At 33.9% G+C, this 22,427-nt stretch overlaps 6 protein-coding genes and 1 non-coding gene across 8 annotated transcripts; 2 read left to right on the top strand and 5 right to left on the bottom strand.

Moving 5' to 3' along the window:
* LOC104783247 (cytochrome B5) lies at window positions 410-1,356 on the bottom strand. The gene is made up of 3 exons (XM_010508377.2): window positions 1,166-1,356; window positions 1,005-1,071; window positions 410-887 (listed from the first exon to the last, which is right to left on the bottom strand). Exons 1-3 carry the CDS (start codon window positions 1,241-1,243, stop codon window positions 625-627), a joined length of 408 nt encoding a protein of 135 aa, XP_010506679.1. The 5' UTR covers window positions 1,244-1,356; the 3' UTR covers window positions 410-624.
* LOC104783245 lies at window positions 1,206-3,775 on the bottom strand. 2 transcript variants are annotated; one of them, XM_010508375.2, is made up of 7 exons: window positions 3,715-3,775; window positions 3,551-3,596; window positions 3,002-3,327; window positions 2,476-2,793; window positions 2,117-2,249; window positions 1,411-2,040; window positions 1,206-1,276 (listed from the first exon to the last, which is right to left on the bottom strand). In XM_010508375.2, exons 1-6 carry the CDS (start codon window positions 3,718-3,720, stop codon window positions 2,027-2,029), a joined length of 843 nt encoding a protein of 280 aa, XP_010506677.1. In that variant the 5' UTR covers window positions 3,721-3,775; the 3' UTR covers window positions 1,206-1,276; window positions 1,411-2,026. The 2 variants fall into 2 exon arrangements, with proteins under 2 accessions (XP_010506677.1, XP_010506678.1); XM_010508376.2 differs by having other exon boundaries at window positions 3,002-3,321.
* On the bottom strand, window positions 5,612-7,216 carry LOC104783244 (serine/arginine repetitive matrix protein 1-like). Its single transcript, XM_010508374.1, has one exon. It carries the CDS (start codon window positions 7,141-7,143, stop codon window positions 5,941-5,943), a length of 1,203 nt encoding a protein of 400 aa, XP_010506676.1. The 5' UTR covers window positions 7,144-7,216; the 3' UTR covers window positions 5,612-5,940.
* On the top strand, window positions 11,327-11,399 carry TRNAE-CUC. Its single transcript has one exon. It is a non-coding gene; the product is annotated as a tRNA-Glu (tRNA).
* Window positions 14,416-16,488, top strand: LOC104783243 (AAA-ATPase At2g46620-like). Its single transcript, XM_010508373.2, has one exon. It carries the CDS (start codon window positions 14,735-14,737, stop codon window positions 16,193-16,195), a length of 1,461 nt encoding a protein of 486 aa, XP_010506675.1. The 5' UTR covers window positions 14,416-14,734; the 3' UTR covers window positions 16,196-16,488.
* Window positions 17,491-18,169, bottom strand: LOC104783242 (calcium-binding protein KIC-like). The gene has a single exon (XM_010508371.2). The coding sequence runs from the start codon at window positions 18,087-18,089 to the stop codon at window positions 17,685-17,687; it is 405 nt and encodes a 134-aa protein (XP_010506673.1). The 5' UTR covers window positions 18,090-18,169; the 3' UTR covers window positions 17,491-17,684.
* Window positions 19,272-21,589, bottom strand: LOC104783241 (dof zinc finger protein DOF2.5). Its single transcript, XM_010508370.2, has 2 exons — window positions 21,318-21,589; window positions 19,272-20,664 (listed from the first exon to the last, which is right to left on the bottom strand). The coding sequence occupies exons 1-2, from the start codon at window positions 21,339-21,341 to the stop codon at window positions 19,576-19,578; spliced, it is 1,113 nt and encodes a 370-aa protein (XP_010506672.1). The 5' UTR covers window positions 21,342-21,589; the 3' UTR covers window positions 19,272-19,575.

The raw sequence follows: 22,427 nt of genomic DNA, 5'->3' as shown, positions 1-22,427 counted from the left end.
AAATTTTATAATAGGTTGAGGACAAACAATTATAAGCAAGCAATTAGTTGATTCTTCATCTAATTAAGAATTGAATTTATAACAGGAAGAATAATCATAATGTGTGCCCGTAGTAGATACGAGATGCTGAGGGCCTAAGAAGAAGAATCATACATACATGGACAGTAATTATTATTAGATTGTCAAGTTATAGCTTCTGGTTGAACTTTTCATCTTCAACTAAGCTCTGTTTCAGCTCTGCCATCTCTCATTTTGTCTTTTAGGTCTGCTCTCACTCACCACTTCAGACCTAAAACATACGTGCTCTTGCTTTTCAGCTCATCTCTTTATGAGCTGCTTCCTATCTTACTCTCTATCATTTAAGTCTTAGTCTTAGACCACCCATTAGTTTTGTGGTTACAAATGACGGTAACAAAATTAATGCTATAAGAAACTTGCATATATCAACAAGGGGCTATTGGTATGGCCCAATAACATAACATAAATAAGACAATAATATAATCAAATTCTTAATCATAGGCCAAATCTTCACATAAGAAGCCCGTTATTACGACGAACACACACAAAAAACCAAGAACAGTAAGAAACTTTGTGAATCGATCTTTTTGATTTTTTTCTCTTGGTTTACTTGTTGTTGTTGTAGAATCTGAGAGCAAAGGCAACGCCGAGAATAAAGAGAGGAATCAAGTAAACGAGCAGCTTGTTTCCAGGTTCTTCTTTAGTTGTTTCCACCGTCATAGACTTCTCCTTCTTCTCCCACGGCGGAATATACTTCTTCGTCACCGGAACCGTTGACTGGTCAACGTCACCGATACAATACTTCTTCATTTGCTCCTTGGCGTCATCGCTATGATTCACATCGTCGAAGTCGGTCGACGCGTCTTTTCCTTTATATTTATATATATATATATATATATATATATATATATATATATATTCTCACAAAATTACAAACCGAAGATCAAACCGGATTATTAAACCAAACTTGTAATCATTGTACGTACCGGTGACGGCGAGGAGAACATTATCACCGCCGGGATGTTCGTCCATGAAGGTACTGATGTCATAGACCTGTGGATTCACACTACTTTTCTTAGAAACAGAGTAGAGTCATTAAATTTTGATTAGAGAGAGAGAGAGATTAAAAGAAGAATAATGAAGGGACCTTTCCATGGATGAGAATCCAACAATCGTTCTTGCACTTATGTTTACATACGTCATGAAACGAAATAAGATTCGCCATTTGATTTTTTGCTCTTCCAAAGGAATTATTAACCTGAAACAGACAACTTTATATATATAGACTTTCAAATAACAATCTATATTCGACCAGTTTCGTTTTTTTTTTGGTTGAAGTTTTACTATTCTCCAAAGTGAAAGAAGAAAAAAGAGTAAAAAAGGGGTACCTACCATAGTAAAACGTGAAGAATATGGAGTTTGTATGTTAAATTGGTAGCTGAGATGCCTCCAATTGGTCAGCAACCTCAGGTTGGTGAAGCTCTTTTCACGTTTTAGAAAGAAAAAAAAAAGAGTCAAGCATATTTTTGAAGAAGCCTCAAAACTACTTTTCTCATTATTCGGCCCAATGCAAAAAAGGCTTTTCTGATTTCGATACGTTGATTTTTAGTATTAGTCAAAATACTTACATTGACCAATTAGCATAATGAAAATTTGAAAAACCCAAACTAACCAAGCATGAGAAATACGAAATACGAAATTTTATCACAGATTTCACAGTCAACGGTTTTAGTTAAACAGAAAAAACTTTTGAGAACGATGCACTGATAGAGATCGGACTAAAGAAAAACACATGACATATATAATTATAAAAACACAATATGCATATTGATATTGAACAAATAATAGCAACTTAGTAATTGTTTGTAACATACTACTTAACAATCTTAACAACACCAACACATTCTGAAATAACAAAAAAAAAAAAGAAATCACATATAATATAGTGTAATATAGAAACCAATGGATCCAATGACGATTGCTCTTGTACGACATCGCTCTAAGCCTTCTAGGCCATGCAATCTGCTCCACAAAGCAGATGAGTAAAGTGATAATCATATCGAACACCTAATATAAAATAATATTGACAAAGACGGACCTTGAATGCTAAGAAGATAACGTGATTCGAGAGCTTCACATTTTTGAGTTGGCTTGTGTATAACGTCTTTTTTAGAAGCCTTAGGCGGATCTATATCTGGATGGATCTTCTTCTTTAACATTCTCTTTATCATCTACAGTAATTTATACACATGTATGATGTTATTCTTGTGCAAATTGAATGAATAGTTTACCCACATATGAGTACACTTATGAAGCAACAAAAGTGATGCTAATTATAACAGACATGCAACATTATGTAGAGCCTGACGTGACGTCATTTCGCTGGAATTATAGAGGCACATGTAACATGCTCATATACAATATCGTCGTCAATGAATTAAAAATAAAATTAATTACCTGATGCATTCTCTTGATTGGAGGCGAATCTTTTTCTTTATCTTTCGACTTTGACATGACCAACTTCTTTTTAACAAGGGAGAACTTCCTACTTAGCTTTGACCCATTTTGTTTAGGATATTTAACCTCCTCGTCGACAAGATTAGGGTTCTTGGATTTCTTGCCTTGCCCCTGGTCATCGTCTTTGTCTCGGTCCTCCATGAATAACTCCGCAAGTGTTGTCCTCTTCTTCTGTGGGACTATCTCGGCTTCCACCGCCACCGCCACAACTGGCGTTTCAGTGGTTTTGATCGAGCCAAAGTGATCAGTATCCAATAGCTGTACAGATTATAATTAATACCATAAATCTCAAGGAAATCAATCTTAAGAAGGTGTAATGGGATGTATCTTTTTTTCTACAAAAACGTACGTAAACACACACAAACAATTGAGACATGCGTGTCTATGTAATTCAATTAATTCCTATTGGTAAACGACTCGAGGATAAAAATGTACGCAATATAATTTATCTGTTCTACGTACGTACCTCAATTACATCTTCATGATGATCATAGCACTTATTGTCATCGGAGATAAGAGGATCCACTTCCTGATCGACGTTCTTGATGATGCTACCATCGATTACGACATAGTCGAGATCCACACTCCCACATTCATCATCATATTTTCCATCTTCTTCTTGAAAGTTCAAGGTGTCGAAACCAAATGTGCCGATGGTGAGAACTCCATCGAACCAATTATCAAGAGCATCCACTAACCCAACTTGATCCAATATAGCTTTCGTGTTCTTCTCTATCTCACTAGTTCCTTCACTTCTCTTATTCTTCTCGTTTTTCGTCACACCGTCTATTTCTTTCACCACATGGAAAACATATATACAAGTATCGATTTAAATATAGCTAGGTTGGACAAAATGTATGCTATTTTTAACAAGGATACGTTTAATATAAAACCATATATTAAACAGGGAATCACATGATTTTATATAACTATAAAAAGTAAAACTACTATTCAGTTTAACACAATATTTTAATAAAGCAAATACTTAATAAAAACAAAAAAACAAAAGGCTAACCTTTGATGACATTGTGGTGCAGCTTTCTCTGCACCCAGTTAAAGATCTTCGGAAAGTCCCAGTAAAAAACAAGAAAGATTTATAAATTCTGAGCTATATATAAAAGGAGATCAAAGCAAAAAAAAATCGAACGATTTAAATAAATAACAGCAATTTTTACGTACCGTCATAATTTTCTAGCTCTTCTTTATCAGTAGAAAGAGTGAAAGGTCTCTCACAAGCTAAAGGATAATGAATGTGAAATGAGAAATTTATATCGACACTAAATAAGAGTCTTTCAGCTTCTGACACGTGTCAACTAGAGAGATAGAGTGGGTTAGTTAGGTCTGACTTTTGGGAGGCAAGGCCAATAAGTAGGTGCCACATGTCAGTGATGTTGTGCTTATCTGGTCGTCACACTATTCCTTGTCCCCTCCCTCTCGATTATTAAGAAATTAACTTTTTGACCCGATTACTTATTTTATAATCAAAGTTTGACCTAATAATTTTAATCATTTGCAATGTTGCCTCCATCTTTCCGTGGTTCGTTTCTTGTAATTTTGTTGGTAGACTTCTGTTGCTTTCAGTAGTACTATACCATTGGATTAGACATCGAAGGTAGAGTTCGTTGCATTAGAGCGATAGTTTTGGTTTCAATCAATTTCTTTTAAAAAATATTGGATCAGTAGCACTGTAGAAGCTTTGGATTCCCTCATCCGGGAAGTTCCAAATCTAATGGAAGCAATTTAGTCACTGTGGTCATTAATTATAAGATAAATGTCGCGGAATGTCGTCGCGGATCGTTCCTTCACTATCTATCAACAATAATGTATTCAAAGTTTCAAACTCTAGCTACCTTTCAAAAGTTTACGTAAGGTTTATCTTCAAAATTGAAAATATCTATGACATTTCTCTTGAGAGCAACACTTGCTAGATATGCTTATTATTGATCACATTGAACATTCCAAATTACATCGCCAATAAGTTAATTACCACTTGTAATGGATCAAGTGCCAAAATATATATTAATTCACGGAATTATAATTTCTGAACAGTTTAACTTCTCTAATTAAGTTCGCTAATCGAAAGGTCGTCGGATACCTATTGAATCCTAAAAGACAGAATAGATTAGAAGGACTGTTGCATAATGCATGCACATGCAAAGTACCCTCCAAGCTTTTGAAGAGCACACAGTTAATACCCCACACATACTGTTAGGATTTGGACACTTCACACTCCTTTCTCTTTGTCAGTTGCTTCTTGTTCTCAAACTTTTATTATCTTTTGCCTAATTATATGACAACTATATATATATATAGTGGAATTACGTAAGTTTTCGAAATTATTATATAGGCCACAGTTTTACACTAAATACTCATGTATCGTGTCTTTATTAGACAGTGATGTTTTGCTCTTGTAGAAATTTAAAAATTCACAAAAAATAAATTTAATGAAAATATTCAAACAAAAAATGAAAACCTATATTTGTTTTCAATAATAGATAAAAAAAAATGTAGAATACATATATAGGATATAGAGAGACGTTGTAAATATCTTTTTTTTGTTGGTGTCATAGAGACGTTAGCGAGATATATCTATGTATGACTCAGAAAGCATTTCCCTTCAAGTCAATAAAAACTTGATAAATCAAATAATAAATGAGCATATAGGATCTCTCTCTGGCTTTTCAACTCCTCCAAGTTCCATCTATTAATTGAAATTCTCAGTTTAATTAGTTTCCCCACGACAAAGAGTGTAATGAATAAATTTTNTTAAAAAAAAAAAAAAAAAAGCGTATACATTTGGTTGAGGATATTTTGTATGATAAATAAGCAAATGAGAGGTTAGGGCCTAAGGGGTTTATCCAAGCATGGACTTCCGGTTATGTCAGAACATACGAACCAATTAGACATTTGATTTGAGTAGAAGTACTTATGTTGATTAGTAACAAGGTTTTGGTTCTCTTTTTTTCTGGAATATGTTATCAAAACCACTACCCCAATTTCCAAAAATATGAAATGGGCCTATACAGTACGTTTCGGTCCTTCACAGTAATACGAGGCTTCCTGTATAGGAAAGTAATAGTAGGATGAAATATATTTCATAATTCTCATTGATCACGTCACAGAGAATAAACAAAGGGCGTTACAAACAAGTAAAGAAGAGTCCGTTTTAAAAAAAAACGAATCAAAGCCTTCACATGAGTGAGAGGTTTCTAAAACTTATAAAAGAATCAGAATCCAGTCAATCCACTCATGTTTTTTTTCTTTATTCTTTTTCTTTTTCTTTATTTTTAATAAAATTGAATTTATTGCAAATTTAAACCCAAAACCTTTAGTTTTTTTTTCCTTTTTTTTTTGTTTTTTAATAATATTCGGACAATACCCAAGGTAAGATATTTTCCTTTTCGCTCAGTCGGTGTATCCGCCGTTATTACCGTAATCGTTGACGTGGAAACCATTGCCGGAGCCAGGTTTCCGGGAGATTTTAAGATGAACGCCGGGATCGTGATGAGATGCCGTCGAGTTGTAAACAATGGAGTTGTTTATCATCTGCACGTTACTATTCATAAAAGCTTTCATCGGGAGGTTACTATTCCCATTGTTAGGGTTCTTCGTCGTTTTCTTCTTTCCTTCTCCTTCGTCGCTGCTACTACTGCTGCTGCTGCTTTTAAGTCGCCGTCCTTTCTCTCCAGTGCCGTGGAAAATCCTAGAGGAATGTGTTCCCGAACCACCGGTTTTGTTGCTTGGAGGAGAGCGTAAAATCTCCATTACAGCACCTTTGTTTTCACCTGCAATGGTGATGACACGTGTGCCCATTATGCTCTCAGAATCAAACGGAGATGGTTGACGATGCATCTTCCTGGGGTTGTTGCCTTGATAGCTATGGTTATGGTTTTGGTTATGGTTATGGTTATGGTTATAGTTCTGGTTGTGGTTGTTGTTGTGGTTGTGGTTATACTGATTTGGTTCATGGAGTTGGCTTGTTTTCTCTGCAGTGAGAATGTTTTTCTGAGTGGTTTCGCGTTCGGAATGTAACTGAGAAGGTGGAAGAGAGTAAGGAGAGAGTACTCTTGGTGATGGTGCTTTCCGTTGATTCTCTGAGTCAGATGTTACAGACCGAGTTTTCACTGACTCAGACGTTGTAGAGTGACTTGAATGAGCTGGACTCGGTGGTGATTTTGGTTTTGGCTGTGGTAAGGCTTCTTGAACCTCCTTGGGAGATGGTGGCGGCGTGTATGACAACCGAGTTGGTGGCGGCGGTGGCGTCGCAGCCTTTGGTGGGGTCGGTGGTGACATGTGGCGGCTTGGAGGTGAATGATATGGGGACCGCTCTTGATGAGGAGATGAAGGTGAAGGAGCCTTCTGACGCGGAGGGGTAAGAGGCTGTTGCTGCTGACGTGGAGGGGAAGGAGGTTGCTGCTGCTGCTGCTGCTGACGTGGAGGTGAAGGAGGTTGTCGCTGACGTGGAGGAGATTGTTGTCTTGGCGGTGGTCTGACTATGACCGGACGGCGAGGGGTTTGTCGGGGTTGAGGTGGAGGTGGGTCGCTTGAGCCTTGTGATGTAGGCCTAGCGATGCTAGAGAGGCGGAACCATGGACGAACATTAGACATTATGTTTCTATTCTAAATGTAGTAAGATGTGATTTTTCAAGTGTGGCAAAACACAATGGACCGATTGAGATATGTAACCAAAGCTTATATATAGATAAAAATAATATACGAGTGTGTAGAAGAAAAGTGAAGCACTTCACGAGAAACATGAAAAGGTAAAAAGTGAAAATGGAGAAGAAAGGTATCAGATCCATGCAATGAGATTTCCAGCTTGCAAAAACCACATTTTACGACTGGTATCAATCGTTAAGAGCCACTTTCAAGCTTTTGCTTATAACTTATCTATCACCGTTGATAAAAATATATATATTTTAGATTCTAAATTCGTTGTTATGTCTGTGAAAAAACACTCTGCATCTAGTCACCGATACGTAAAAATCGGCAGAACCAAATCTTTACATCAATCTACTAGCAGAAAAGCTATGCATGCATATGTTATGTTTTTTAGCCCATATATATATATATATATATATTAATATATATATTTGAAATTTGTTCTACCAACAAAACATGACAAATGGGATAGGTATATTGTCATTATTATTTGATTGGTTTAGTTTCAACTTCTAGCATAATTTTTTACATTTGGTTTACCTTTTTTTAACTAGGTACGGTCCCACGCATATGCGCGGGTTGTTGTATTAATTATGTTAATTCATTTTAGTTTATGTAATAATCATAAAACTATTAGAATATTATGAGAAGATTTTCAATAAAAAAATTTAAAATGGTTTTTTTGAAAAATAAGATTGAAAATGATGTATTTTTGTAAATGTCAATAATACACTTTATTAATTCAAATCATACAATATCAAAATATACCACTTATTTAAAAACTATTGTTAATGATAAAAATATAAGTTTACTATGATATTCAAAATTTACATAAAACATTTAATAAATAAATTCCAAAATTATTTTTAAGTATCAATTAAATATATTTTCTATAAAATCTTATGAAATGCAATAAAAACATCCCAAAGATTAATTTATTTTTTAATCTTTTTGATATTCACCTTATTGCTAGGTAAAATTCTATTGATTTATTCTTTATAGTTAAAATTTGGAAATGAAATATCAAATTGTGTTTTATATAGAAAATCATTAAATTACAAATTTTTGAATTAAATAAACATTATAATGATCTTTATACAATTATATTTTGGATCACAAGAACTAAATATAATGATTACAAATTTTTGGAAGTAAGAGAGAGTTAAATTTTTTATTTAATAATTATAATCGTTTATTTTGTTAAAACATCACATACTTTCAAAAATAAAATAAATATACATGATTGAAGATGGTTTTTAGCTTTATTCCCTCATTGGGCTTTGATCGAAATTTAGTATTGTTGAATCTGCATCTATAATTTTTTTTTACAGACACCAAAATTTTATTATACATACGTAATTAAAAATTAAAAAATAATCAGAATACAAAGAAGGAAGGAAGAAATACATAAAAAAAAAACATTTGAACAAAATAAGATAAATCTAATAAAATATATAATAACACTATTACCATGAGTTTTGAACCCAAGCAAGAACATAAACAAAAAATATATATATAGAATTTGAGATATAGTTGATGATGATGTGAGAATGGTTATTTATAGGATTTCAAAGGATGAAAGTTACATTTATAAAATAATATATTACGCATATGTAATTTTCAATTACATAATAAAAAGACAGAGAAGGAAGGAAGAAATACATAAAAAAAAATGAACAAAATATAAAATAACTCTAACAAAATATATAATCACATTCTTACCATGAGTTTTGAACCCATGCAAGAACATAAACAAAAAATATATATATAGAATTTGAGATATAGTTGATGATGATGTGAGAATGGTTATTTATAAGATTTCAAGGGATGAAAGTTACATTTCTAAAACAATTTAATTTGAGGAGTTACATTTATAATTTATAGTGTGATTGAATGAAAATGAATGGAAAATAGTCAATTCATATTTATGTAATTTCAGTTACAATTTAGTAGTGAAGTGTAGATTTTTAAAGTATAGATTAATGTATATATTATTATATTTTTACTTAATTAAAAATAATTATTATTTTTTAGAAATTAAATGGACCAAGGAGAGAGTGAATAATTGTTTTTTACAGCCACCAAAAATTTATAATACATATGTAATTGAAAATAAAAAATATAAGAAGACAAATAAAGAAGGAAAAAATACCTAAAAACAAAGAAATAGATTTGAACAAAATATAAGAGAAATCTAAAAAAGTATATAATCACACTCTTACCATGAGTTTTGAATTCATGCAAGAACATAAACAAAACAAATAATATTTAGAATATGAGATATGGTGGATGATGATGTGAGAATGATTATTTATAAGATTTCAAAGGATGTAAATTACATTTCAAAAATAATTTATTATACATATGTAATTGTAAATTAAAAATAATAAGAATACAAAGAAGGAAGGAAGAAATACATAAAAACAAAGAAATAAAATTGTATAAATTATATAATCACATTCTTACTATGATTTTGAACCCATGCAAGAACATAAACAAAAGAAAGAAAATATTTTGGATTCTAGATATGGTGGATGAAGATGTGAGAATGATTATTTATGTGATTCCAAGGGTTGAAAGTTACATTTCTAATATAATTTAATTAGAGGAGTTACAATTATATTTTATAGTGTGTTGGAATGAAAAGAATGGTTAAATAAAATAGTCAATTCATAATTTAGGTAATTTCAGTTACAATTTAGTGGTAAAACGTGGATTTAAAGTATAGATTAATGTATATTATTATATTTTTATTTAATTTAAAATAATTATTAATTTTAAAAAACTTAAATGCTAAATGGACCAATAAAGAGAGAGTGAAACCTTACTTATATATATTTGTTTGTTTTTGAAAGAATGCCCGGCCGTTAACACTAATTAAGACGAGTAGTGTTTCTCCACTAATTTGAGACACAAATTATTCCTAGATTCTCCTCTCTTTTTTTCTTTCTCGATTTGACTACTACTAAGTACTAACTAGATGTACTAACCTTTGCATACGAACGGTTGATATTGTTTCATTTAGGTTTGATTGTTGGACAACTTGCTTTTATTCAAGGATTATTAAAATACATCGAAAGGGAAACTTGAGAAACCAAACATCGAATACTAGTAAGCAGTAAAAAGTATCTCTGTGCTAAAGCATCTTCGTCGGCTTTTCTTTTCCATATAATATAAATGTATTGATAACACTACTCTGAGGTCTGAGCCACTAATTCTTTCCTTTCAGAAGAATAGAACCAAATATATTTCTTTTATATATATGATAATTTAAAATATATACAATGGTTCGAAGTGTATTATCGGTTGCTTATTGGGCATCAAAATGGCGTAGCATCTCTCTCTTTTTTCTTTCAATTTTACATTTTTGTATCACCTACATATATTTTGCATTTTCTCATAAAAACATTACATATATATATATGTAGTACCGTCAAAATAATAAGAACGAGCTTGAATAATTATTACGAACTTCATAACTTCTTATATTAAGAGAGATGTTCATCTTTTCGTCAATTGATTAATTAAATGTTACTAGAAAAATAATAACCAATGCATGTTATATTAGAATATCAAGATATACATACATTTATATATATATAGTATCTTTTGCATTCGCTTCAACATCAAACTGTGTCCCTTTCTAACAAGTCGATTCACTGACGCAAAAATACTAATTTTAGTAACTAATGAATGTATGAAACTAACGTTTATATTCACCAACGCATCTCCCTATCTCGAAGGGATTTAAAGTTGTGTAAAGGCCCATCATCGTTGGAGTTTGCCTTTTTCAATAATTTAATGTCCTTCAGTGCCCTGCTTCAGCGTAAGCAATTATATCACTCCGTTTTTGTTTATAGCGTAAACTTTCATTAGTTCGCAATATGGACTTATAGTCAACAATATAATTCGGTTTATCCGGTATAATCCTTAAGCCGAGTTGATGAAAGCTGTCGAGAGTATACTTAAATCACAATTCAAATAAATAATAATCAGAAAACTATGCAATGTTACACAATAAAAATAAAAAAAAGACTTGGATAGTTGAAACAAGTATTGAGTGCTTTTAAGTTGGTCAAAGAATTCATTACTAGATTTTATAAAGCTACTTGTAACCATGTTAACAAAATCCGTCGTAGTCTAGCTGGTTAGGATACTCGGCTCTCACCCGAGAGACCCGGGTTCGAATCCCGGCGACGGAGAACTTTTTTGTTTTTCTATTTTACTATAACAAAACCGGATTCTGGTTCAGTCTGGTTATATATAACCAAGAAAATCTCCAGCCCAGTGGGAAACTCCTCCCCTCTGGGCGTTCCCAAGTATTCGATTTATGCAATCCGTTTATTCGTTACTCTCAGTATTTCTTAATTACTAGTTAAGTCAAAGAAAGACTATTACTCCGTCGTCGTTTGAAACACGTTTTTTTTTCTTCTTTTTGGGTTACAATTTAGTTTTTGTTAGGTTTGTCTCGAATAGTCAAAATTCCCACACACATGGGAATGGTTTAGTCGGATTATATATGTCAAAAACAAAAAAAAATACTAATGAAGTCACTGTACATAATTGTATATTGATTATACACTAATACACACATGCAAAATATGGTAAACTGATCGAAATGCATTTTTTATTTTCTTCCAAACGTGGTGGACTAAAATTTCAAAACAAAAGACCCTCTACATGTAGTAGTTTTTTTTATCCCAAGTCGGATTTGATTCTTTTGAATACATTGTCATATGTATTGTTATAAGTAAAAAAAAAAAGTAACCTAGAATTTGGGTCCAATTCAATTTTCGCTTTGCTTTTGGTTTTTGGATTCTCGTATTATTTATTAGTGTATAAAATAGAATTTCACATGTTTCAGTTTTTGTTTGGACTGAGTTTGCTTTCAACAATATATGTGCGGTTAAATTATTAATGCTTTATTGGTTTGGTTTAGATCAGATCTATTAACCAGCAGGTTGATCAGTTCCAACCTAAAGTATGTATAATTTGGTCATAGGATCATGATGAATGCACATACCGATGACGTTCAGCTGGTACACCTTTACAGGCAAATCGATTGTGCAGAAAATGTAAAGCAAAAGCCGATCAAAAGACTCAAAACTGATAAAAAAAACGAAATATACAGCGTTTTATAAAGAAAAAAAAGAGAGAAAAGAGTCATCACTTCCATTGAATGTGATTATTGTTAATATTGGACCACCGTGTATGGGTATGGCTAAATTTGAAATTTTCTATGTTAAGAGCCTAAAACATTCAAAGTCCTCTTATGTCCGCCTATACCAATAGTCGTACAACAAAAACATTTATATTATGCTTTTTGTCAATTAACTAATTTATATTAATAATCAGAATAAACATTAAAAATTATGTTTTTAAAAAGGGAAAATGCATGTATAATTCGGTAAGCTATTCTTGTTTGACGAGTCTGCAAATTACAAAAATGGAAAATTATATTTAAGTTCACGTGTCATTTAACTAGTAACTCATTTGTAAGTTAGTTATAAAACGACACATATTTAACTTTGCATGATATTTAGATTCAAAAATACCAAAATTAAGCAAAAAAATCATCCTGGATTCTTTAACCAAACAAAAATAAAGACTTTCATACCTTCACGTTATTAAATGAAATGTTGAAATGGGTTTTTTTATTTTATGTCACGAAAAAAATATAAAATGTTGAATTATTGAACCAAATAACAAAAAACCCAACACATGCAATCCTAAAAAAGGCTACACTTGTCTTAACTTATGAACAACACCCTTGTCCAGTAACTGTAGTCAAATAATTGTGATATTGTCCAAATACGAGTCCCCTTTAAAAGACGGTGTTTTGGTCGGCTACACTCCTTTGTATTAGGCTGATCTTGGGTGCAAAGTGAACCAAATATTATCTAAACGTAAGAAATTAGGTCGTAAAATTTTCAATACATGAGTAACTTTGTGTAATCGATGTGGGATTTTAGCCACTCTCATTCGTCAACGCTAACTATAAAATCCGATGCTCTCGCGACATACCAAAATAAAACTACGAATTGTTGAAAAAGATGTGTACTTTATTCATCGGTGGTTATTAAAACTTAATTAGTCCACATCCAAAACAAAATAGTTTAAGCAAATTTTGCAAAACTGCACAAAGGGTCAGCTATATGATATAGTAGGGATAAATATGCGGCTATTCCGGAAATTAATTTATAATGATAAACTTTCTGTTTCTTTTTGTATAATAGGAAAGAATAATGTTATATTTTTCACAGAAGATGTTAGTTGGTAACGGAGAGCTTTATCTTTTTTGTTTAATCATGAATTATGAACTATACAAAAGATGTCTTTTGATCTAATTGATTCGTAATTTCTTTCTTTTCAGAATACCCTGAAAATCTAAAAAGTATAAGTCTAGTCATTGATATTATAATATTAAACTTTACGAGTTGGTTAACATTTAAAAAACGCTTCAAAATCTCAAAGGTTTACGCCGCTTGATAATATTGATTATACTATTAATTATAATTAACTTAATTTCCTCTTGCACCGACCTCAAATTTAGCTGACAAATTAAAATAAAAAGGTGACAGATAAATTTAGCTTGTTTCTTAAGTGAATTAGCTATAAACTCCTGTCCTTGATACCGATTGTAATTACTAATTAATACATGTGGAATATTCGAGTGATGGAAATAAGAAATTAATTATCTATTGTATCCCCAAAGGAAAGAAAGAAAAAAAAAAAAAAACCTGTTGCTTTATATCCTCAACGAAGTTGACTTTAAAAGTTTGTCTAGCCACGATACTACTAGTTGAAAACTAAATCAACAACGAAGAATATTTCAGCTGCCGTATCAAATGCAGCATGTATCGTCTTTACCAATTGATCACGCTGTTAATCTTCTTGATGCCTATATATATCCACTCAGTTTTTTTTTTTATATACTATATTTTTTCTTCTCATCTTTCATAATATAAATACATGACTATATAAATTTATTTAAAATAGCATTAAAATATATACGGATATATCCACTTTTTTTTTTTATTCATGAATTTTAGATGGTAGTAAATATTTTCTTGATCTCTAATACCTTTTATACGATTTTTGTTTATAAAAAATATAAGAACATAATAAACCACAAAAACAAAAAAAAATAATGTGATTTGATTTTTTTTCTCTTTATTATTATAACGTGTGGAGTACTTTAATAAAACAAAATCTTCCAAATCACATCTATGATCTATCAAATAAAACAGTGATTTGAACCTTTCAAACTAGTAATCGCAGTCACAACCAACCCTTTTTGATTGCTCAGTGGCATCGTCCTCGTCACGCCTAACATTTTTATTAGTATTTTTTTATTTATTTATTAACAAATATATTATGATAACCATTCCTCGTCGTCCTTTCCGGCTTTCTCCGAGTGTTCTTATTTCTCTTCTGTATCTCTCCCGTCAAAAGTAAAAATCACTCTTTCTCTTTTGTTTTCACAATTCTCCCGGACATGCCTTTGCTTTCAAACTAGTAATCGCAGTCACAGCCAATGGGGATTCTCTTGGATTCGATTCTCTTGTTACTAGTGGCGGCGTTTGCTCTGTTCTTGGTTAGGGTCGTGTTATTCAAAACAGGATTGATATACATGGTGAAGTTATGGAGGAGGAAGATGATCGACACGTTTCATGTTTACCAATTCTACAAGGTACCTGAGTTCAACGACAACGTACAAGAGAATCAGCTCTACCGCAAAGTCTACGCCTATCTCAATTCCTTAAGCTCTATCGAAAACTCCGATTTCACCAACCTTTTCACCGGTAAAAAGACTAACGAAATCATCCTCCGTTTAGATCGGAAACAAGTCGTTGGCGACGAGTTCCTCGGCGCTAGAGTCTCTTGGATCAACGGCCAAGACGAAGACGGAGTCAGAAACTTCGTTTTGAAGATTCGTAAAGCTGATAAAAGAAGGATCCTAGGTTCTTATCTCCACCATATACATACTGTATCTGACGAGCTTGAACAGAGGAACACAGAGCTCAAGCTATTCATGAACGTCGATGATGATCATCAGAACGGACGGTGGAGATCGATTCCGTTTGATCATCCTTGCACCTTCGAAAACATCGCAATGGAAACGGATCTGAAGAACAAAGTCAAATCCGATCTCGAATCATTCCTCAAAGGTAAACAGTACTACAACCGTCTCGGCCGTGTTTGGAAACGGAGTTACCTTTTATACGGACCTTCCGGCACCGGTAAATCAAGCTTCGTCGCGGCGATGGCTAATTTCTTGGATTACGATGTTTACGATATAGATCTCTCCAAAGTTGTGGATGACTCCGATCTCAAGATGCTTCTATTACAAACCAGAGGCAAATCTGTGATCGTCATCGAGGATCTCGATCGGTACCTCTCCGCGACGAAATCAACGGCTGTGAGTTTATCTGGGATTTTGAATTTTACCGATAGTATTTTGAGTTCTTGCGCCGCCGATGAACGGATCATGGTGTTTACCATGACTGGGAAAGAGTTAATTGACCCGGCTATGCTTAGACCGGGTCGGGTTGACGTTCATATCCATTTCCCGTTATGTGATTTCACGGCGTTTAAAACGCTGGCTAATAACTACTTGGGTGTTAAAGACCATAAGCTCTTCTCTCAAGTCGAAGGAATATTCCAAAACGGTGCGTCTTTGAGCCCCGCCGAGATCGGTGAGTTGATGATCGCGAATCGTAACTCGCCGACTCGTGCTTTGAAGTATGTTATTAACGCTTTGCAGACTGATGGGGATAGGAGAGGAACTGGACGGCGTTTGCTGTTAGAGAGCGGTTCGAGAAGAGCGACGACGGAGGAAGTCTCTGAAAATATGAGTGGTTTGCTTTGCGGCGGTGGAGGAGGAGGGAGTTCGCCGGCGGTGAAGGAGTTTAGGAAGCTGTATGGGTTGTTGAGGATTAAAAGTAGTAGGAAATCTGGATCGTTCGATGTGGCTCGAGAGATGAGGGACGGCTAGTGATTAAAAAAAGATTTTAACGAGTCAGCAGCCACGTGGGTTGATTTAATTGGTTGAAAGAGTCTGGACAAAAAGCGCAGACTAGAGAGGAATGTTGTTTACTTTTGTTTTTTTTTTTGGTTGGGGGGGTTTCTTTAGTTTTATTATGTACATAAAATTTTATAAGGTTATGCTTTTTTTTTTTTTTTTGCTACCATGGAAAATGAAAAGCTAACAGATTCTGGATCTTGTGAATGGACATTTTTGGATCGTTTTAAAAAAAAAAATCACACAACGTGATGCCGATTGATAATTGTAGTGAAATAAAATGTGTCCTAGATGAGCGAAATATATCAAACGGTAATGGTGACAGCGTCAATAAGACAATAACACGCTTTAGTTCATTGTGTTAACTTATAGGATTATGTTACTAAAGACAGCTCTTCGTCGAGCATCGTCGTCTAGGGTTTATTTTGCTCGTTGCCTCCTCAGATACGTCAAGAGACCGTGAGTGTGTTAGCGATTGCGTTTAAGAGAGGAGTTTCTTGTATTGAAGTGTTTGTTTTGTCGTAGGAGCTTTCTCCAAAGGAGCCAATGAGTGTTTCCTCTTTTCCTGGGATTGCCAACTTCTTCCTGCAAATAGCTTCCCACGTTAGCTATCAATCATTCAGAATTGAACAAAAAATTGGATTTTATTTACTACTCCTCTACATCTTATTTATGTACACAAGCAGCCTTCACAATGATGCAGGTCTTTTATATTTATTTAGTTTTTCTTTTTTGGTCTTTCTCTAGGTGAAATAAGTGTCTTCTGGTTGACTAACTCTTGTTCTGTCTAGGCTGAAACAGAGTGTCAAGTTATGTGCTCTGCCTAACTAACTGCCTTGTCTTATCTTGTGTTTTTATTTTCTCGTAGGACTCGTGTTACTCTTTAACTTGTCATCAACTTTGACCCTGTTCGCACAAGAGAGCGCCATACGGAGAGACACTTTGAGCCATCCATATGATAAAGTTTTCAATGTTCGCATTAGGCGCAATTTTGCTTTTATTCAATACGCAACTAATGAAGATGCAACCAAAGCCCTTGACTCTACTCAAAACAGGTAAACACACACTTAGTTAGTACCTTAGGATAGGGTACTCATCCCTTACATGTGTTTCCTCTCTTGGCAGCAAAATATAGGATAGGGTTGTTTCTGTTGAATATGCATTGAGGGATGATGATGAAAGAGAAGATAGCTATGCGGCTAGTCCAAGAAGGAGATCTTTTAGTACGAGTCTTCACCACTTATGACTTGAATCGTATGGGCTACATGTGGTGTAGTAGAAGTATTATTAGCTTTTTCTAATGATCGACAATCATCTCTTTTGGAATTCAATGTTTGGATTCCGTCAAATCATTTAAGTTTTTCATGATCAAGAGAGCTTTTCCATTTCTATTCAGAAACATTTTACAAGTTTTTCTTAAGAAGGAATGAGAATACACAAGAAAATAGGATGGAATGGATGATCAAGGCAGAGAAGAGTGACTGTGGTTAGAGAGTTCTTGGGTGAGTGCTTTCTCCAGCCAAGTTTGTGCATCTTCCATCATCTCGGGGCTTAACCGAACCATGAGAACGCAGAATTCGGTTTGGTTAAGAGCACCATCTCCATCTAGGTCACCTTCTCTAACCATTCCTTCAGCTTCTTCCTTGCTCATACCTTGAATCCCAAGTATCCCTGAGTTTCGTCTTAGAGACTCGGCTGTGATGAGATCTCTCTGTGGATCCGCAAGCAAACTGAAACCTTTGCATAACTCTGATACAAAGTCTTCAACATCCATCTTCTCAGCCATAACCGGTAACATATCTTCGTATAGGGTTTCCATCTTCGTGGTAGTTTCTTCTAGTATCATGGATTTCTCGGTTGGTTCCATTTAGAGGAAGATAACGAGATGATGATAGACAAAGAGAGAGAGAGAGAGAAGAGATTTTGGTGAAGTAATTTGATTAGTCCAATGGAATATATAAGTGAGTGGCGTATCTGTTCCGATCTAGTGATTGTCACGTTCGAACCTAATCTTTGTGGTCTTAAAACTATCTCTTGAATCATAGCCGTTGGAAATCTGAGAGTTGAAATAACGAACGGCTGTGTATCATTCCAAGATTAATGCGATTCCGTGAGTACGGAAGCAGGTGATTGTTAGGTGGTTTCGTGGAAAGTTCTAATGGGCCGTGAATACGACGCATTCCCACTCCATATATCACATTATTATCCAAAAGGTAAGCTTCGGAGAAGTTTCGTTTTCTTGATTTCTTGTGCCGTATCTTTCGATTTTTTGTTTGTTTGTTATCAATGCAATTTCGAATTCTCTCTACAATAACAACGACAAGAAAATATCTCTTTCTCCGTCCAAACTCCAAACTTAAACTGAATTGACGTAACGGTAATTTTTTTGTCTAGATTTGAGATTGACTATTATTTGGTTAAAAAAAATGAATTCAAGTATAAAAGATTATTAATAGGTTTTATGCATGAGTTTGAAAAAAACAATACTTTATTGTATAGGATAAGTTAGTTATTATTAATCTCCTAAGCATTCGATTTAAAGAGTACATCACACTAACGTTTCTAAATCGAGAATTTATATATGAATAAAATCTTTTACGAAAACACTTATAGAGTTTATACGTACAGTTAGAAGAAGCGGTGAATACTTGGTTACATTACATCCCATGTAACAACACTCGCGAGATTCGGATTCACATATTCTTCTACCCATACACAAACGCCCTGATTTATATCGACAAACCAAAATGAAAAACCAACCCAAAATACCATCAAACCCCAACTATAAACACATTTAGAAAATAAATATTTGATTTTAACAAAAACCCCAAAAAGAAAGGAGAATAAAAAAGACTATGTTGTGTTAGCTAAGTTCTGACAACTTTAACTAAAGTAACCCATGTGAGGCAAAAGATCATGAAAGAGAATTAGAAAGCTAATTTCACAGTCTCCTTTTTGATCATTTTGCTTCACCATGAAGATCCTCCTCCTGCTGTACTGAACATCCCACTCCAATATCCATTACTAGGACTTGAGTTATTATTATNCATGTAACAACACTCGCGAGATTCGTATTCACATATTCTTCTACCCATACACAAACGCCCTGATTTATATCGACAAACCAAAATGAAAAACCAACCCAAAATTACCATCAAACCCCAACTATAAAAAACATTTAGAAAATAAATATTTGATTTTAACAAAAACCCCAAAAAGAAAGGAGAATAAAAAAGACTATGTTGTGTTAGCTAAGTTCTGACAACTTTAACTAAAGTAACCCATGTGAGGCAAAAGATCATGAAAGAGAATTAGAAAGCTAATTTCACAGTCTCCTTTTTGATCATTTTGCTTCACCATGAAGATCCTCCTCCTGCTGTACTGAACATCCCACTCCAATATCCATTACTAGGACTTGAGTTATTATTATTGTTTCCATGACTCTTCTGTTGTTGATTATCATCATGATCAACTTCTTGTGTTATGCTTGATGAAAGCTCCTTCATTTGATCCCCAAATGGAAACAAAACTCTACCTTGATGATGATTATTGTGAGCTTCGGACCTATTGTTGTTGTTGTGTCCAAGCCCATGTTGATCGGTAGAGAAGGAGAGATTACTTGGCTTGTAGTCTACCATTGTTGGAAACCCTGAAGAAGTGTAAAGCACAGTGTTTGAATCCATCATTGGACCGGGAGGCATGAATGAGTTAATCCCTGATCTTGAAGAAACATTAACTCCGGTTCTTAAAAGCTCAAGAGCTGAAGCAGGAGACGAGGAGCCATAGAGAGAAGAAGATGACGAAGGCTGCTGATGAGTTATGTTACCATTTCCCTCCATCTTCGGCATCTGAAGAAACTGAGACATATGAACATGATGATGATGATGATGTTGATCTTGCATGACAGGGAAAGACAACAAGTTGAGATCTTGCGATGACCCTTTTGATTTATTAGGGATTTGGTTGGAGAAGAGAATTGGTGGGTTTAGATCTGGAAGTGTTGTGGTCAAACCAAGTGAAGATGGTATCGTCTGAAGGATGTTTGATGAAGAAGAAGAAGATGATCTCTTGTTCTTTCTTGAGCTTCCTCCCACAGGAACATTCCTAAGAGACCCACCTTCTGTCCAATACCTTCGACAACCTTTGCAGAAGTATCTTGGTTGTGTGAGGCTATAGTTGTTGTAGTAACAAAACTTTGTGTTGGTTGAGTTACACCTTGGACAATTAATTTTCTCTTGTGGTCTTGCTTTCCTCTCCGCCACAACCGCCGTGTTGTTATTGTTGTTGCTTACGCCGGAGACGGTGGTTCCAGCGGCTGAGACGCCGTTCGATGTGAGAATGGCGTTTGGCCTTGCATTGGATGCTGTGTTTGATTGATGTGTACTGTTGTTAGGAATCATGATCTGATCCATCGGTTTTACGTTCATCATTTCTTGAAAACCCTAGAAAATGATTTTTAGATAGTTAATTAGAGCTTAATTTGAAACCCTGTATAGACCATACGGACTCATAAGTTAAAAATAAGCTAATTAAGACATTAAACATATGATTAATTCGCAATATGCTTTGCAATTCTAAGCACTAATTAAAGAGATACATGAAACATGCACATTAGATTTTTCCTTATTTGATATCTATATAACTATATGTACATATAGGGTTTGGTGGAAAAAGGAAAAGAGATGAACACCAAGAACAAAGGGTAAATAACAAATCATGACTTTCTTTCAATATCTCTATTAGTTTCTCAAAATATAATTAATGATTAATCACATGAAAAGGCTGAGAAAAAAGTGTTGTGAGCTGCCTATAATATATCACTAATTTTTTCTTTCCGACCTCGAAACCTACAAAAATAATAATTTTCCCATGCAAATTTTTCATTGAAATATATGGGTAAAAAATCTTAAATACACATATCTCTATTCTCCATAACCACAAACACATGACCATGATGATATTCATCTAAGTATGAAATCTTTCACGGATCATGAAGTAGGCTAAGAGAAAGAAAAGAGAGGAAAAGGAGGAAGTAGTTAATAAGAAGAAGAAGAAGAAACAAAAGAGAAGAGTCAAAGGAAGATCTTTTAAGCACCTGTGTCCACTTCGTAGCGTCCATGACTTCCGACAAAGAGAAAGCCAGAGAGAGAGAGAGATATGTGTGTGTGGGTTTTGAGTAAAGGCCAAAGAGAAGAATGTTTTTTGAGAACTTTTTTTTTTTTTTCCCTTTACTTTGTTTGTGAGTGATGGCTCTTCTATGCGTTGCCTTTCACTTTATGGATGATGAAAAAAGAGCCAGCGAAGAAGACGGAGAAGAGAAGAACCCAAATTTTAACTTATTATCTAAGAGAATATAGCTATACATATATAACTAAGATGTGTTTTGAGTAGAATAATTCAGTTCTATTAAAACTATATATAGTTTAAATATGATTCATTGAATAGAAAGAATTTTTTTTGTTTATGCCATTACGATTATCATGATGAAAAAATGTTTGATTTAGAGATTACATTATGATTTGTAATTTCATAATTTCGTCCGTCTAATTCGGGAGAAAACTATGGATTAAACTTTTTTAAAATTTTCGATTATAAAAAAGATTAAAAGTAGGAAAAAAAGAAAAAGTTGGGTTCGTTGATTTTGACTAGTGATGATGTCTCGTGACCGCTCTCTCTTGCTAGCTCTTTCTGGTCCCTCTTAAAAAAAAATATACTTTTCTAAGAGAAAAAAATCGTGTGTAAGGAATTATGTCCTCTTGCTAAAATAATATATTTGTGAAGGGATATAAAACTCTTTGTGTGTGTATCATAATGCATAGTGTGAGTGGAACTATGAGTTGTAAGCTATTTCTCGGCCTCCCATTTTGTGATTGGATACTATTTGTTGGCCATATGGTCCATCAAATCGCCTAGCTGCATTTTTAAAATCCCAATACCATACCTATATGTATATACACCACATGTCTTGCGTACATGTGAATTACTGGCTTTGACACCTAAATTTAGCTCGACTTTAAAACTTTACTATATCAATATACAGTACGATCTCCATTTTGTGTAAGTAACCGATGAGATTCGTCAATGGTTGAAATACAACTTTGTCATTCTATAGTTCATTTGTTTTTAATGATTACGACATAACACATAATGTTACCAAACAACACCAATATCTAGTTACATGTATGTCTATTCTGTCAAACAATCT

The sequence above is a fragment of the Camelina sativa genome, chromosome 4, assembly GCF_000633955.1.
Source record: "Camelina sativa cultivar DH55 chromosome 4, Cs, whole genome shotgun sequence".
NCBI classification, from domain to species: domain Eukaryota; kingdom Viridiplantae; phylum Streptophyta; class Magnoliopsida; order Brassicales; family Brassicaceae; genus Camelina; species Camelina sativa.
Note: the sequence above shows the minus strand (reverse complement) of the source record. Positions and strands in the feature narration are given on the sequence as shown.

Excerpts from the sequence above, each read along its gene's own strand:
- LOC104783247 (XM_010508377.2), bottom strand. The coding sequence starts at position 1,243 with ATGGCGAATCTTATTTCGTTTCATGACGTATGTAAACATAAGTGCAAG. Across the intron at positions 1,072-1,165 it reads GGATTCTCATCCATGGAAAG|GTCTATGACATCAGTACCTT; the intron begins GTCCCTTCATTA and ends GTGAATCCACAG. Across the intron at positions 888-1,004 it reads TGTTCTCCTCGCCGTCACCG|GAAAAGACGCGTCGACCGAC; the intron begins GTACGTACAATG and ends ATAAATATAAAG.
- LOC104783245 (XM_010508375.2), bottom strand. Across the intron at positions 2,794-3,001 it reads ATCATGAAGATGTAATTGAG|CTATTGGATACTGATCACTT; the intron begins GTACGTACGTAG and ends TAATCTGTACAG. Across the intron at positions 2,250-2,475 it reads CAATCAAGAGAATGCATCAG|ATGATAAAGAGAATGTTAAA; the intron begins GTAATTAATTTT and ends AAATTACTGTAG.
- LOC104783244 (XM_010508374.1), bottom strand. The coding sequence starts at position 7,143 with ATGTCTAATGTTCGTCCATGGTTCCGCCTCTCTAGCATCGCTAGGCCT.
- LOC104783243 (XM_010508373.2), top strand. The coding sequence starts at position 14,735 with ATGGGGATTCTCTTGGATTCGATTCTCTTGTTACTAGTGGCGGCGTTT.
- LOC104783242 (XM_010508371.2), bottom strand. The coding sequence starts at position 18,089 with ATGGAACCAACCGAGAAATCCATGATACTAGAAGAAACTACCACGAAG.
- LOC104783241 (XM_010508370.2), bottom strand. The coding sequence starts at position 21,341 with ATGGACGCTACGAAGTGGACACAG. Across the intron at positions 20,665-21,317 it reads ACGCTACGAAGTGGACACAG|GGTTTTCAAGAAATGATGAA; the intron begins GTGCTTAAAAGA and ends ATCATTTTCTAG.